This window comes from Sarcophilus harrisii, chromosome 4 (assembly GCF_902635505.1).
Source record: "Sarcophilus harrisii chromosome 4, mSarHar1.11, whole genome shotgun sequence".
NCBI classification, from domain to species: domain Eukaryota; kingdom Metazoa; phylum Chordata; class Mammalia; order Dasyuromorphia; family Dasyuridae; genus Sarcophilus; species Sarcophilus harrisii.
In genome coordinates, this window is record NC_045429.1 from 98,904,529 (window position 1) to 98,918,337 (window position 13,809).

The 13,809-nt window shown below is 40.8% G+C and overlaps 1 protein-coding gene across 17 annotated transcripts in view; it reads left to right on the top strand.

Annotated features, from left to right (window-relative positions):
* Positions 1–13,809, top strand: part of NFASC (neurofascin) — a 240,772-nt gene that overhangs the window by 214,154 nt on the left and 12,809 nt on the right. For 10 of the 17 annotated variants that reach the window (XM_031937211.1, XM_023501922.2, XM_031937213.1 and 7 more), the window contains one exon: positions 12,061–12,192. In XM_031937211.1, the coding sequence (XP_031793071.1) occupies positions 12,061–12,192 (132 nt within the window). Of the gene's footprint in view, positions 1–1,223; positions 1,377–12,060; positions 12,193–13,809 lie in introns of all 17 variants that reach the window. The other 7 variants (XM_003767634.4, XM_031937208.1, XM_031937212.1 and 4 more) reach the window with 1 other exon arrangement.

Consider the following 13,809-nt stretch of genomic DNA (forward strand, 5'->3'; position numbering starts at 1 on the left):
GCAGGGAGTCTGGATTTTTCTTAAGTTTCTACAGGGCAGACTCCTGGTGCTGAGAAGGAAAGTGATCTCCCATAGAAAAAAAAAAGAATGGCCCTCAATGGATCAAAAGTTGCTTTGGAAGGAAAAAGGATTAACCTCTCTCTTGACCTAGTCCCAACTGTTCTGGGCTGTTGAGATAGACTTTTAAACTTTATATAAAGCTGATTTGTCCAGAGGGGGGTCAACCCTGGGAGCATGGTCCCATTTACAACATATAACAACATACTCTAACTGTTCTAACCTACCCAGAGAGTACCCCAGGTACAAGCAGAAGATAAATTACAGTCAACTTTTCCATATAGAGAGTCAAAGGTAGTGAGGAACTTTAAAATCTACAGATGCTTCCAATTCTCTAGTTTTGTTTATATTTTCAAAGTTCTACTAACATTGCTTCCCGGCATACATACACACACACACACACTTTAACCTGGTAGTATTTAGAAAAAAAGCCTAACAATCCTTCTAGACAATGCATCTGAACAGCCAAAAGGTAGAAGGTGGGAAGGCAGAGAGGCTGGGTTAATCTATACCACACAGGTTCATCAGTCCCTGAATAATGGAGAGTTGGTTGTCTTATACTGGTTACCAAAATAATAACGAGGGATTACTCATAAGTTTTATCATTAACATTAGAGTAATGAGAGGCAGCATGGTGGAATTGGGAAGACCCAGGTTCAAGACCCACCTTTGACACATACTGGCTGTGTGACCTTGGCAAGTCACTTTACCTCTCAGATAACAAGGCGACTCTTAAGTTGCCAAACAGGTGCCAGTTGACAATGGTAAAGGAGGTTTCCTCACCAAGAATTCCCTTTATAAGTGAAATCACGGGTTCAGTTTCCCTCCCACCCCATTCCCCCAATACCATACAAAAAGTTTGGGATTAAGAAGTCAAAGGAATATGAAAACATTGGGGGAAAAACACAATGTCCCTCTTCATCCTCCCTGCAGGATAGAGACAGTTGTGGATCTTTTGAAGAGAGCCAACACTGAGGCAGTTAGGGATCATCTGGTCAGCCTGGCAGTGTCTATTTGAGGCTGGCCCAAGCATCCAGGTGCCCCATAATGTCCCAGCTATAAGTAGCACCCACCCCTCATCCTTGACAGGTGGCCAGGGACCCACGCTGTGTCTCTGGCTGCACGTTCCAAAGCCCCTAAGCTGACTTAAGATTTCTGTTCTTCAGGCAAAGAGTCAACAAAAATTCCCTCTGTTAAGGCCCAGTCTATCTCGGTGACCAACCTCAATCCCGGGATTTTCTACTCGTTCCGGGTTTATTCCCAAAACAGACCCGCTATCACCAGTTCCCTCGTCACTGTTCAGACTGCTACTGACTCAGGTGAGAGGGGATTTGGCCAGTCTGAGCTGCCCCCCACAAGCATGAGGCATTCCATTGTCATCTCTGGCTTTCTGTCTGTGACTTGTCATGGAGAGAAGAACTAGGACTTCTCCACTCCAATCTTGCATGGCTACCTTCTCTTCTTGTCCTATCTACAAAAATCTAAAGGTTCCTAGAAACTGGAGGGAGCGAATAAAGTCAGAGATGGAGTTAAGAGGCAGTGGGAGTGTGTGACTTGGAAGGGGACTGATGGTATTGACCTTGTGAGTGATGATTGGAGGTGATAAAGGAAAGAAAAGCTGACTAATGAAGCCAGAGAAGAATGCTTGATATATACTTGTATTTTAAAAAAGGTTTTGTATGTATTTGCGCCTGTGTGAGGAGGATGTGTATGTTTGCTTACTATCTCCAGGTATGGTTTTGTGGGTTGCTGTACCCACACTGTTTTCTTGTGCACACATATTTGATTACTATTTATGGTGCAGAATCATAGGCTTATGGCTCTTGGGTCCCAGTTGTCATTTAATCCCACCCCCCCTCTCATTTTATAGTTGGGGAAACTGAGATACAGGGCACTTATGTGATCTGTTCAACATCACACACATAGTGAATGGTCAGAAACAGGATTTGAACCCAGGACATCTCCTTCCTAAATTAATATTCCTTCCACTGTGCCAAAATGCCTTTCTGTAAAATATTAGAGTTGGAAGTGAGCTTGGTGATCATTTGGCACAATCTCTTTATTTGTTACATAACCACCCACTATCCAGCCTCTGCTCAAACAATTTCTATAACAAGGAAGTCATTGTATAGCAAGGCAACCCCATTCCCTTTTTGGACCAATCTTATTGTTAGAACCAGCTTCCTAAAGTCAAAAGGAAACCCACCATCTTGAAAATTCTCCCCTTTGCATCAGTTAGCCCTTCATATCCACTGGATAGAATTTTCAAAAATCCCGCCACCTTGAAAATTCTGCCCATTAGATCCAGTTAGTCCTTCATATTCAATGGGTGGAATTTTCAGAAATCCTGCCACCTTGAAAATTCTATCCATTGGATATAAAGGGCTAACTGGATCCAATGGCTAGAATTTTCAGCAAACCAGTCACCTTGAAAATTCTACCCATTGAATACAAGAGGTTTGTTGTATTTGCATTCTGGGACTCAGGATAATATTTTATTCTACTATCAGCTGCAACAAAGTCCAGTTTCTGTCCCATCCTCTTATTCTTCTCACTTTTTGACTTTCTCCAAATATTTCATTTTTGTGGCTAATTTTGCATGTCTCTTCTGTCCCCAAAGTTAGCATGGCTGAAAAGTGGTTGACTTCTTGCAACTCGGAAGTAGGGAAGGATAATGAGGCACCTGCCTGCCCGAACCAATGAGTAGATAAACTCCTCATACTGTATTATTATGGTGTGTCCAACTCCTCCATGAATGGAGAAGAGAAAGGGATAGGCTGGTATGGGATCACTTCCAGCTAATGTAAATTCAAAATCAGCCTGAGAGTCCACATGGCATCTTTGTGCAAGGGATTACAGGGAAGTCAAGAAGGAGGAAAAATCAGTCCTGTCCTCTAGTGCCTTCTCAGATGAAGATAAAGATTCATAAGCAGAAGGAAAAACTCAGTATAGGACAAAAAATTGATTTACAAAATATTTTCCCTTTTTCCATCTATAACTAATGCTCTTGGCTCAGATGATCATCCCAGATATCATTTGGGAGAAATAAAGGTCCAACTACTAAAAGAAGCTCATTGTCCATTAGAGATAAATGTCTCTGCCAAATCCCTCCCAATTTAGGCATAAATCATACAATCACAAGTGATACCTCAAGAAGGCCATTAAATCCAATCCTGTTATTTCATAGATAAGGCCAGGGAGGCCCAGAGAAGCAGAGTGATTTGTCCAATGATCGTGTAGATGTTAAGGGTCACAGACAAGATTTGAATCTATATTTTCCAACTTGAGAGCTAGCATCTTTTCCATATCACAAAACAAACTTCTATATCCATGCCCTAGAGGCTCAGAAAATTGAAACACTTAGATGGCTCTTGTGGCCTGGAGGCCCAGTCTGAGTATATCTTTGGCCCTGTCCTGTCTCAAAGGTTTAGTGGGGGAAGTGGAGGAGAGGTGTGGGGAAACCCGCATGGCATCTGACTGTTTGACAGCAATGCAGCTGGCTGGACTCCAAACCAATAAGGATTCTGGACTTTTTGCAGCTTTGTGTCCATTGCTGCATATGTTTGGTTTGGGTCCAAAACAGACCTGGTTGACACTAGGTTGACACATCAGAAAAATGATCCTTGAAAATGGTACCCAGCCTTGCCTAGAGGAAGACTACCTTGTAAATAAATGCAAGCACAATTTGCTTTCAAAATTACCACAGAAAGCACACCTTTCCAGTGTTTTCCCCAGAAAACTGCCTCGTTAGTCTAGAGAGGGAAGTATCCATGCAACCAACACTTATTGCCCAGTTGTCCTACAGTTAAAAGTACAGTGAATATTGTGTAACCTAGATTAAGCAGCCTGCTATCACACACAAGAAATGACTAGATGTGACTTGGATTCGGAGTCTATTCTGCCATTTATTACCCTTGACTTCACCTCTATAGGCCTTAGTTCCCTTATCTGTAAAATCAGTCACTCAACAAACAGTTCTTACGTGCCTGCTGTGTGCCAGATGTTGTGCTAAGTGATGAGGACACAAAGACAAAAATTACTCTGTCCCTGCCCTCAAGGGGCTTACATTATATCAGAGAAGACAATGTGTAAACATATATATATGTGAAATATACTCAAGGTAATTAGGGGGAAGGAACACTGGAAACTAGAAGATTAAGAAAGATTTCATGTAAAAAGGGGGCATTTGCACTGTTTTTAAGGAAATGATAAAAGATGAGAGGTAAAGGCACAATGCATTCTAGGCTCTGGGGACAGAGAGGGACAAACCTGAGGTTTGGAAATAGAGGGACCAGTATATAAAGGCCAGTTTGGCCAGAAATAGAATGTGGGAATGGAAGTAATATATTTATATGTGTGTATGTATATGTAGAAATATGTAAATCTATGTCTGTGTGTGTAGGTATAGATATATTAAGGCTAGAAAAGTTGGTTAGGGTCAGAATATGAAGAGCTTTAAATGTCAAACAGAGGGATTTGTATTTGATCCTAGAGATGAGACAGAACATTATTCAGTAGGGTGGTTAAATGGACTTTCTGTGAATATCTATTAATATCTATAGATTATATCTATATAGAGAAAATATATATATTAATATCTATGGGTCTTAGTTTCCTCATCTGTAAAATCAATCAACAAGCAGTCCTTACAAGCTGGGTGTCTAGATCTTCTGAGCCTTGAAGGCATGGATATAGAAATTTGTGTTGTGCTATAGAAAAGATAAAGGTTCAAATCTTGCCTATGATCCTTAAAACCTGTGTGACCACATACAAATCAGGTAGTGTCCCTGGGCCTCCCTGGCGTCATCTGTGAAAGAATATTGTGCTTTATAAAAATTATTTTGGAAGCCATGTGAAAAATTCAGGAAAGTGAAGCTAGATTCAAGATGAAAATACTAATGAGGAGGTTATTGCAGCAGTCCTTGTGGGGGGGCCTGATTTAGGTAATGGCTGAGTAAAGAAAAGGGGACAGGTGCTAGAGAAGTTGTAGAGACAGAAAAAAAACAACATGTGACAACTGAGTCAATATAAAAGGTGAGGGAGAATAAGGAGTTGGGAATAACTCTGAGTGAGTTTGTCAGCCTAAGAATAGAAGGATAGTGGTAAAAGGAAAGTTCAAAAGGTTATGAAATCCCATTGAGTTTTGGAGAAGAGATGATGAATTCTGTTTTAGACATATTGAGTTTGAGATGCCCATGGGACATCCATCATTCAGTTTGAAATGTCTGGCAAGCATATAGTGATGCAGACCTACAGAAGAGGAACCAGAACCAGATATAGAGACGGAAGTCAAGTGAATATAGATGTTAAACCCAGGTGGGGAGGGGAGGAAGGGGGCACGTTGAGGTCACTAAGTAAAAGAATCGAAGAAAAAAGGAGGGAAAGGGAGAGAGGAAGAGAGAGATGGGGGGAAGAGGGAGAAAGAGACAGAAGGGGGAGAAGGGGGAGGGAAGGAGGTGGGGAGGGAGAGATAGAGACAGACCAAGACAGAGAGAGGAAAGAAGGAAGGAAGAGAAGAGAGGCAGAAAGAGAAAAGAGAGAAAGAGAAAAAAGAGAAAAGGCAAGAAAGAAACAAAAAAAGAAGGCTTTGATCAGATCTTTAGAGTACAATGATAGGAAATGGGATATGGATTATTTACAGCAAAGAAAATTGAGTAGTGAAAGAAGAGCATTAAGAAGAAAACCAAGAAGGAAGAGTAGAGCAGTTTTTCCACTGTTTAGAATAAATGATCTCTAAGATTCTAATCCACTCTAAATCTGTGATTATAATATCTATCAAATATGTGTGTGCTAGGTACTGTATTCGGATATAGGAGTGATACTGACCTAATGTAAGATACAGTGTCTGCCCTCAGGGAAATTATAATATAATAACAGAGTATTTGGACCTGGAGTAAGGAAGATCTGAGTTCAAATCTTGCTTTAGATATGTACTAACTGTGTGATCCCGGACAAGTACCTTAAAAAAAAACCTATTTGCCTCATTTCCATATCTGTAAGATAGGAATAATAATAACACATTTCTCAAAAGGCTGTTATGAAGATTAAATGAGATATTGGTGGAATGCTTTGAAAACCTTAAAATATTATAAAAATGCTAGCTGTTGTTGTTACTATTATTGTTAAAAATATCAAGCACTAAACACACTTCATATGCCACTGACGTAGGTCCACATACACAGTGGAGCATTGTCTGCACATTTAGGTGTGCACAGGCTTTCTATATTCCATATGCTCATAAAGATAAAAGAGAGCAAAGGTTGACAGGCCCCAGCCACTGATCATTTAGGTAGGCACAAGACATCCTTCATTTAATGAATAGTAATGTTCCTTAGCAGCTCAGCAAGGAAAAAGAAGGAAACCACTAAGAACAGCGTCAGACTCTCTGACCCATCCCACAAAGATCCCATATGTAAAGTTAATCACCTCCATAAAGCTCTTGAGGCCAGTGGGACCCCCCGAGGCCATTAACATATAACCCTGATTGACTCCAGAAGCCCTTCTGTCCTTTCTTTCTGGGCAGAGGGACAAAGGGGACATCATTGGGGTATACTTGCATTCTATTGGCTGAGCGCCCTGAGTACTGTTCCAGGACCACAGAACAGCAGAGGGAGTCAAGAGTTATCTGTGGTTGATTGACCACATCTTTCATTCATTCACTGTAGCTGGGGGAAAATTATTATTATTATTATTATTATTATTTGCATCAACCCAGGGTGGGGTAGGGCAAATTGAAGAGGAGGAAATGTGAAATGATGCTTAGTTGAAATCAGCCAAGCCAGAGAGCTTTTTTGAATAAATCTCAGCTTTACCACATCAATCTAAGGACCCTCTTCTGTTTCTAAAATGCATTTTTCTTTGAATTTTAAGTAACAGGCCTAAATTTGTGTCCATTGTTTAATCTAGTTAGAATTGAAGCCATTAGAACTGTTGGTGAATTTTCCCTCCCTAATGTAGAGGGTGTGGCAAATCTAGAAAATCTTGTCCCTTCTTCTCTGTGGCAAGAGGAAGTTAATGCTTGAGTTTCTCAGATGCTTCGTGTGACACTTAGTGTAAGGGTATGGAGTGTGTCCTAGTTTGTATCCATTGGAACTGGAGGATAGTTCAAGATTGGATGCAACCAAATTTTAAAACTTTGGCTTTATTGCATTTAAATAAATGGAATCAATCCATTGAATTAGATGTCAGCATTGAGATTTACTTAACAGTGGATTTTCCTTGGGAAAATTGTTATTGGAGCCCAAGATGTGAGATCATCTTATAATAAGTCCCCTTTCATACTTGAATAAATGATCTATGGAAGGCTTACCTTATAGCAGCTTCTACTTCTTAGGAAGATAAGAACAGAACAGATCCAGGAATGGATTCTCTAGCCCTTTAACTAGATTAATATGTCTGGATTTGGAATCAGATAGAACACTATCTTCTGTTTTTCTGTCTCCCTCATACCCCTGAAGCACAGTGGCACTGTATCCAAAGGGATAGGGGCCACCCCTGGAGGAAGCAGAGTTTTTGAAGGAAAGATTGTCTTTCTTTAAACATAGGCCTGCTTTCCTTCCCAATTCAGTCTGAAAATAAATAAAAGCTATACCTCACTTCATTATCTTTATGGTCCTGACTTTAAACCAAACAATCTTGTCTTGTAGCCTTTGGGAAATTAGAAGCAGTCAATCATCATTCTTCCCACTAAGCAGAGGAATAGCCATATTCACTTTGATAGTGTGTGGAAACACTTTTATAAGGTGGGTAGGGATAGGCAGAACTAATGTTCTGTTAAGGGATAAACTATATTAGATTTTCACTACATCATGTTATATTTGGGGAAATCGTTCAATTAACAGATATTTGCTGAGTGCCTACTATGTTCTCAGCACTGTACTGGGCTCTGAAGAATCCTGAAGAAACCCTTAATTTAAAAAGTCTTTCATTTAGTTAGAAAGATAGAATTAGCACTCTTGGAACAATTAAAAAGCAAAATTCTCTGACAAATAGGTTGGTATCAATGCTAAAAGTAATTGTAAATTGCAGAGGCCAATGAAAGATTTCACGTAGGTCTGAAACTCGAGAATACACAGGATTTGGATAGAAGTAGGGGAATAGTGAGCAAATTCCAGTTGGAGAAGCACCAATAGGCAGAAGTTGAAATAAATGTGGCATGTGTGGAAAACAAGGATATCAATCTGCCTAGTATGGTAAGCCTGGGTTGAGAAGTTAGAATAAATGCTTGTTGACATGTTGTGAGAAATTAGGCTGGCTAAGTAGAGTGATATCAGATTATGGAGATCTTAAGTCTGTTGAAAAAGTTGATATTTGTGGTGGTAGAAAATAGGGAATCATTTTAGGTTCTAGAGAAGGGGCATGATGACATGATGATGGAGCTATTTTTAAAAGATTATTTTGACAAGAATATGCATTGAACAACACTAAAGTGGACTTCAAGGTGGAAAGTCTAGTTTAACTAGGAAATGTTAGGTAGAGTGGAGATATTGAGTGATGTGGCTTAATTGGTACAATTTACCCCAAAAGAAAGAGGAGATAAGGCTATGAAGAGATGAAAGTCTAAGTTTGGGCAGTGGTCATATGAATAGGGAAAAAGATAGGCACTGAGAAACATTTTAAAGGAGGAGTAGGGAACAACAGAATCTGGGGACAGATTAGACAATAGTAGATTAAGGAGAGGGAAGAATTTTTTAGACGAGCAATCCAGGAGAATGATGACTGACAAAAATGGGGTAATTTGAAAGCAAAAGAGGATGAAGAAAGTGAGATCATTAAATCACTTTTGAATATATTGAGCTTGAGGTGATAACACATGGGGAAATCTTCTAGACTTTAAAAATATGGGATTAGTAAAAGGATATATCTTGCATTGCAGATCTTAGTCATTCACATAGAGATCAAATGAGCCAATGGATGAAAAACCCTTTGCAAGATTTAAAAATACTACATTTTTCTGGGGTCTGTAATTCCCTGATATTGGGGACCCCCATTGTGGAAAGTGTCCACCCATCAACTGGGTGGATACCTGTTCTGCAAGACCTCTAAGGAGTCATCTGAGGAAAAGGCTAAAGAACTTGCTCAGAATCACAGGCAGACGAGAACAGGGCAGCTTTCAATCCATTATACCATGTCATCTATCACTGTCATTGTCCCATGAGTATGGATAAATTCATGGAAGGGAATTGGAGAGAGAAAAAGAGAGATCCTTGGGAGAGCATCCACAAATGGGGGAGAGGAGAAGCCAAAAAAGCATTGAGAAAACAAAGATAGAAGGAAAACAAGGAAAGCGTTCTATCATGAAGTCAAGAAGGAAGGGAAGGGGGCAGAGTTGATAGCATCAGATATGACTAAGGAGATGAAACAACTGAAAAACTCTGAAAAAGTGATTGGAAACCTCATTGAAGTGGTACAGCCAGCATGGAAACAATGGGTTTAGTCCACATATTCAAGAAGTTTATTAATAAAAGGATGGAAAAAAAATGAATAGTAATTATTACTGAGAATCAAGTGAATTTTTTTGTTGTTTTGATTTAAGATGTTAGAAATGATAGAGACATATTGGGAACATAAGGGGAAAAGCCATATAAAGGGTGAAAGAAAATCAAGGCAATGAGATATTTGTGAAAAGATTCATGAACAGGTGGGGAGAGAAATATAGTTAGAGGAGTGAGCTTTAGGAAGGAGAAAAGGCTCCTCCTCTTTAGGGACAGTGATGTGTTGAAGTGAAGACCAGGAAATTTAATCCAGATGGTTTTAATCTTCTCCAGGAAGTAGGAGGCAAGGCTTTTTCAAGAAGAGTAGAGTAATCACTATGAAGCTTGTGCTGTCAAGTCAATGAGAAATGACTGAATAGTGATAATGGTTCCATGAAAGTCTTAAGTAAGAGGGAGGGTAGACTAGAGTGTTAGATTGAACAACACTAAAATGACTTCAAGGTGGAAAAAGTCTAGTTTAACTAGGAAATGTTAGGTAGAATGGAGATATTGAGTGATGTGACTTAAATGGTACAATCTACTCCAAAGTCTACTCCCAGTCTACATTGTGGGGACAATATGGGATATTGGCTGGAGCCATCCACTTATCTGAAATGTTGCCTTATGTGCATGAGACCAGTTTGACCTGGGAACTTCTGCCTGCTGGATTGGCTCTGTTTCTATCTCATATCCTCTCTGTTCTCCCAGGCCTCCAGAAAATCATCATTGCCATGATAAATTGGTCACCAGATGTTTTAATCTGAGGACTAGGATGAATGGCCCCAGATCCTAATCCAATCAGCCCTCTGATTTTCATCCAAATAAATCACCAAATCCTAGGTCATGAAGCTTGTGACTACCTTTATTCATGCCTTTCAAATGGATTGTAAAAGAATGATGGTGTCACTAGAGCTGGAAGATCATCTAGTCCAACTTCTTCATTTTGTACAGAGGAGGAAACCAGCTCATACAGGTTAAGTGACTTGCCGAAGGTCACACAGGTAGTACGTATCAGAGCTAAGTTTCAAACCCAAATCTACCTCCAGATCCAACATTTCTTGCCAACCTTAATAAGAGAACCTTTAAAAAACCCAACTTATTGGTGTGAGTTTGTGTATGGCAAGGGTTGGGTCATGATGGGTTAGGACTTCTCGTGAATTGACAGGAGTGTGTTTTGGGGTATAGGGTCGCCAGGAATAATTGTAACTCCCCTCATACCAGATCTGTGGCAGGAGGAGGTTCAATCAGCTAATCAAGGAAGCCTGATTTAAGGTCTTTCTATGAATGGCAATAAGCCATGGTTGACAGTTCCTGACCAGTCATTTAAGAAAATCTCATAAGTCCCCACTATGAACCCCTAGCACCATTCTAGGCACTATATTAAAGGAGTTCTTTAATTTTTAAGGAAGTTATGAGCTTGTCAAAGGCACAGAAACCCACCCAAGTTAAGCCCCTCACCTCTGAAAGCAAGATTGTGAATGTAAGAAAAAACTTTTGATCTTTTCCCTCCCTGGAGTGGCCAGTTAGTTCTGGGAGCATTGTTCATGGATGCCATGATTTTTCTGCTGGAGTCGGCTTTTGAGCCACAGCCTCCAAATTCCCCATAGGCTCCCTAGTGCTCAAAATGCCCTGAATTTGGAATCAGGAAATCTTAGTTCAGATTCCAGCTTTGCCATTTGCCCAACTGTCTGACCTGATCAACTTACTCCAGGTGCCTGAGCCTTGGGTCCTTATGTAAGAATGGATAGGAGAAAATTACTTCAAAGAAAATTGTTGTGAGGATCAAGTGGGATTTAAGTCAAAGTGATGTGTAAAGTTTAAAGTTTTATATGACTATAAAGTATTTTTAAATTATCACTAGATATGTGATCATGAGCAAGTCACTTCATCTCTATAAATCTCAGTTTCCTTATCTGTAAAATGGGACTGACAATGCTTAGTCTACCAACCTCACAGGGGTGTTATGAGGAAAGCATTTCATTAACCTGGGGGCCCCATATGAATGGGAATTGTCAAGAGCACCACCCCCAATGGGAAGTTTGCCACAACTGTGGCTCTTTGCCCTGGGTCTTCATTAGACTTCATTGCCATCAGCGCACCTCTGGCCTTCTTCTCCCTGACTCTCCTCACTCCACACCAGGATGGAGTGCCCAGATTGGCCACTGCAGACCTGCCATTTTCTTGGACAATATCACCTCTAGCCCCATGCTGTCCCCAGGTCCTGCTTTACTTTCTGCTTCTTATTCCAGCTGCCTTCACCTGGCCCCTTCCCTTTCTTTTGGCTCATTTCCTCACCCTTTGACCTCAGCTCTTTAATGGATTTTTTTTATTCCTTTAATGGACATTTTCTTTCATGGGTATTTTGGGCCAGCAGACTGGGCAACCCCTAGCTTTAGTCTCCAAGAGAAAGCATCCACATGGACTATGGAATGAGTCTTCTCTGTTTTCCTCCCCAAGCTCTTTTATCAGATCTTATTAACTTGCTTTCTTTTGATATTCCCCCGTCCTACTGTCCCTTTTTCCCAACCAGCTTTCACCAAGAACCAGGTAGACATCGCCACCCAAGGATGGTTCATCGGGCTCATGTGTGCGATTGCTTTGCTGGTGCTGATCCTACTCATCGTCTGCTTCATCAAAAGGAGTAGAGGAGGAAAATACCCAGGTAAGAGACCCAGGGAAAATAGCAATAAAACTCCACTCCCTCCCCATGGCGGGAAAGGGAAGGCAGGCTAGACGGGAAGCAATTAAGCTTTCCCTTAATCGAGCAAGATTCCCCAACTTGCCAGGTCCAGAGGAGCTCAGCTGTCTCGATGAGCCCAGCCTTGCTGAATAAGAAAATATGACCCTCCTGTCTAATTTCTAAATCTAAGGGCGGTCAGAAAGCACTTGAGTTAATTAAGTTCGCCTAAGGTGGGCTGTCAAAGAGATCCAGGCAGCCCTGGGGGGGTTGGGGGAGGTGACTGACTCCTGTTAGGAATGACCTTTCTTGCCCACCCCCCACCCCCATCTGTTAGGGAATTAGCTTTATTTCATCCTGAATATCATTAAGACTTAAGAAGGGAAGGGCAGGGGAGGGAGAGAAAAAAGGAGGAGGAAGAGAAACAGACAGAAGTGGGGAAGGAAGGGAAGAAGGGGAGAGGAGGAGAGGAGGAGAGGAGGAGAGGGAGAGAGGGAGAGGGAGAGAGGGAGAGAGAGAGAGGAGAGAGAGGGAGAGAGAGAGGGAGAGAGAGAGAGAGAGAGAGAGAGAGAGAGAGAGAGAGAGAGAGAGAGAGAGAGAGAGAGATATTGATTTTCCTCTTCAGAATGAGACTCTACCTTCAGGAGACAGACATCTGTCAGAGGAAGGGCAAGCAAGATCCAGAATAATGTGATGCACAGCCTACACAGTCCCTTCCAGCTCTCAATCTCAGACCCTATGGTCCTGTAAGAAATGACATAGACCAGAAAAATCCCAATAGCTGCAAAATGAATTCCATTCCAAATATTTATTAAGTATACTGTGCTAGACTTGAGATTTTGATGGTTGTTACCCTTGGGATTCTTATAGTCTAGACAGGGGATAGGATACCCAAATAACGATAGCATACACTATTACTTACTGTAGGCATTGGAGGGGGAACAAGGTAGCAATCCCTTCAGCACCCTAATCCCGTATTCCAATAGCAACATCCTCCTCCTCCTCCAGAAACACAATACCATCCATCTCCAACAAATACTGAACCCTCCCCAGTGTTCCACGAAAACTAAGACAATGGCATCAGACTCTCCTCCTGTTTATTTCAGTCCTGCTGTCCGATTCTCCATATGTGCTTGCCTTTCTAAAGAGCTCTACATCTGATCTTAGAAGTAAATGTTATCTTCTTGAGGGAAAGGTTTTAATTTTGTTCTTATCCAGTGCCTTGCTAATAGCTTATTATTGTTCAGTTGTTTTCAGTTATGTCCCACTTTTCTTGACCCCATTTGGTGATTTTCTTGGCAAAGATACTAAAGTGGTTTGTCATTTCTTCCTCCAGCTTATTTTACAGATGAAAAAACTAAAGCAAATAGGTTTAAGTGACTTACTTGCACAGGGTCACACAACTAGTGAGTGTCTGAAAGCAGATTTAGGAGAAGAGGAGTCTTCTGATTCCAAGCCCACTGCTCTATCTGCTATTTAATAAGTACTTTTTAGAGTGGATTGATTTTGGAGTGGATTGAGTCCAAAAAAATTTTGATTATGTGAGATAGGCAAAAATATTTGTCAATGATCATTTTTCTTCTTTCAAAAACATGTGTAAAT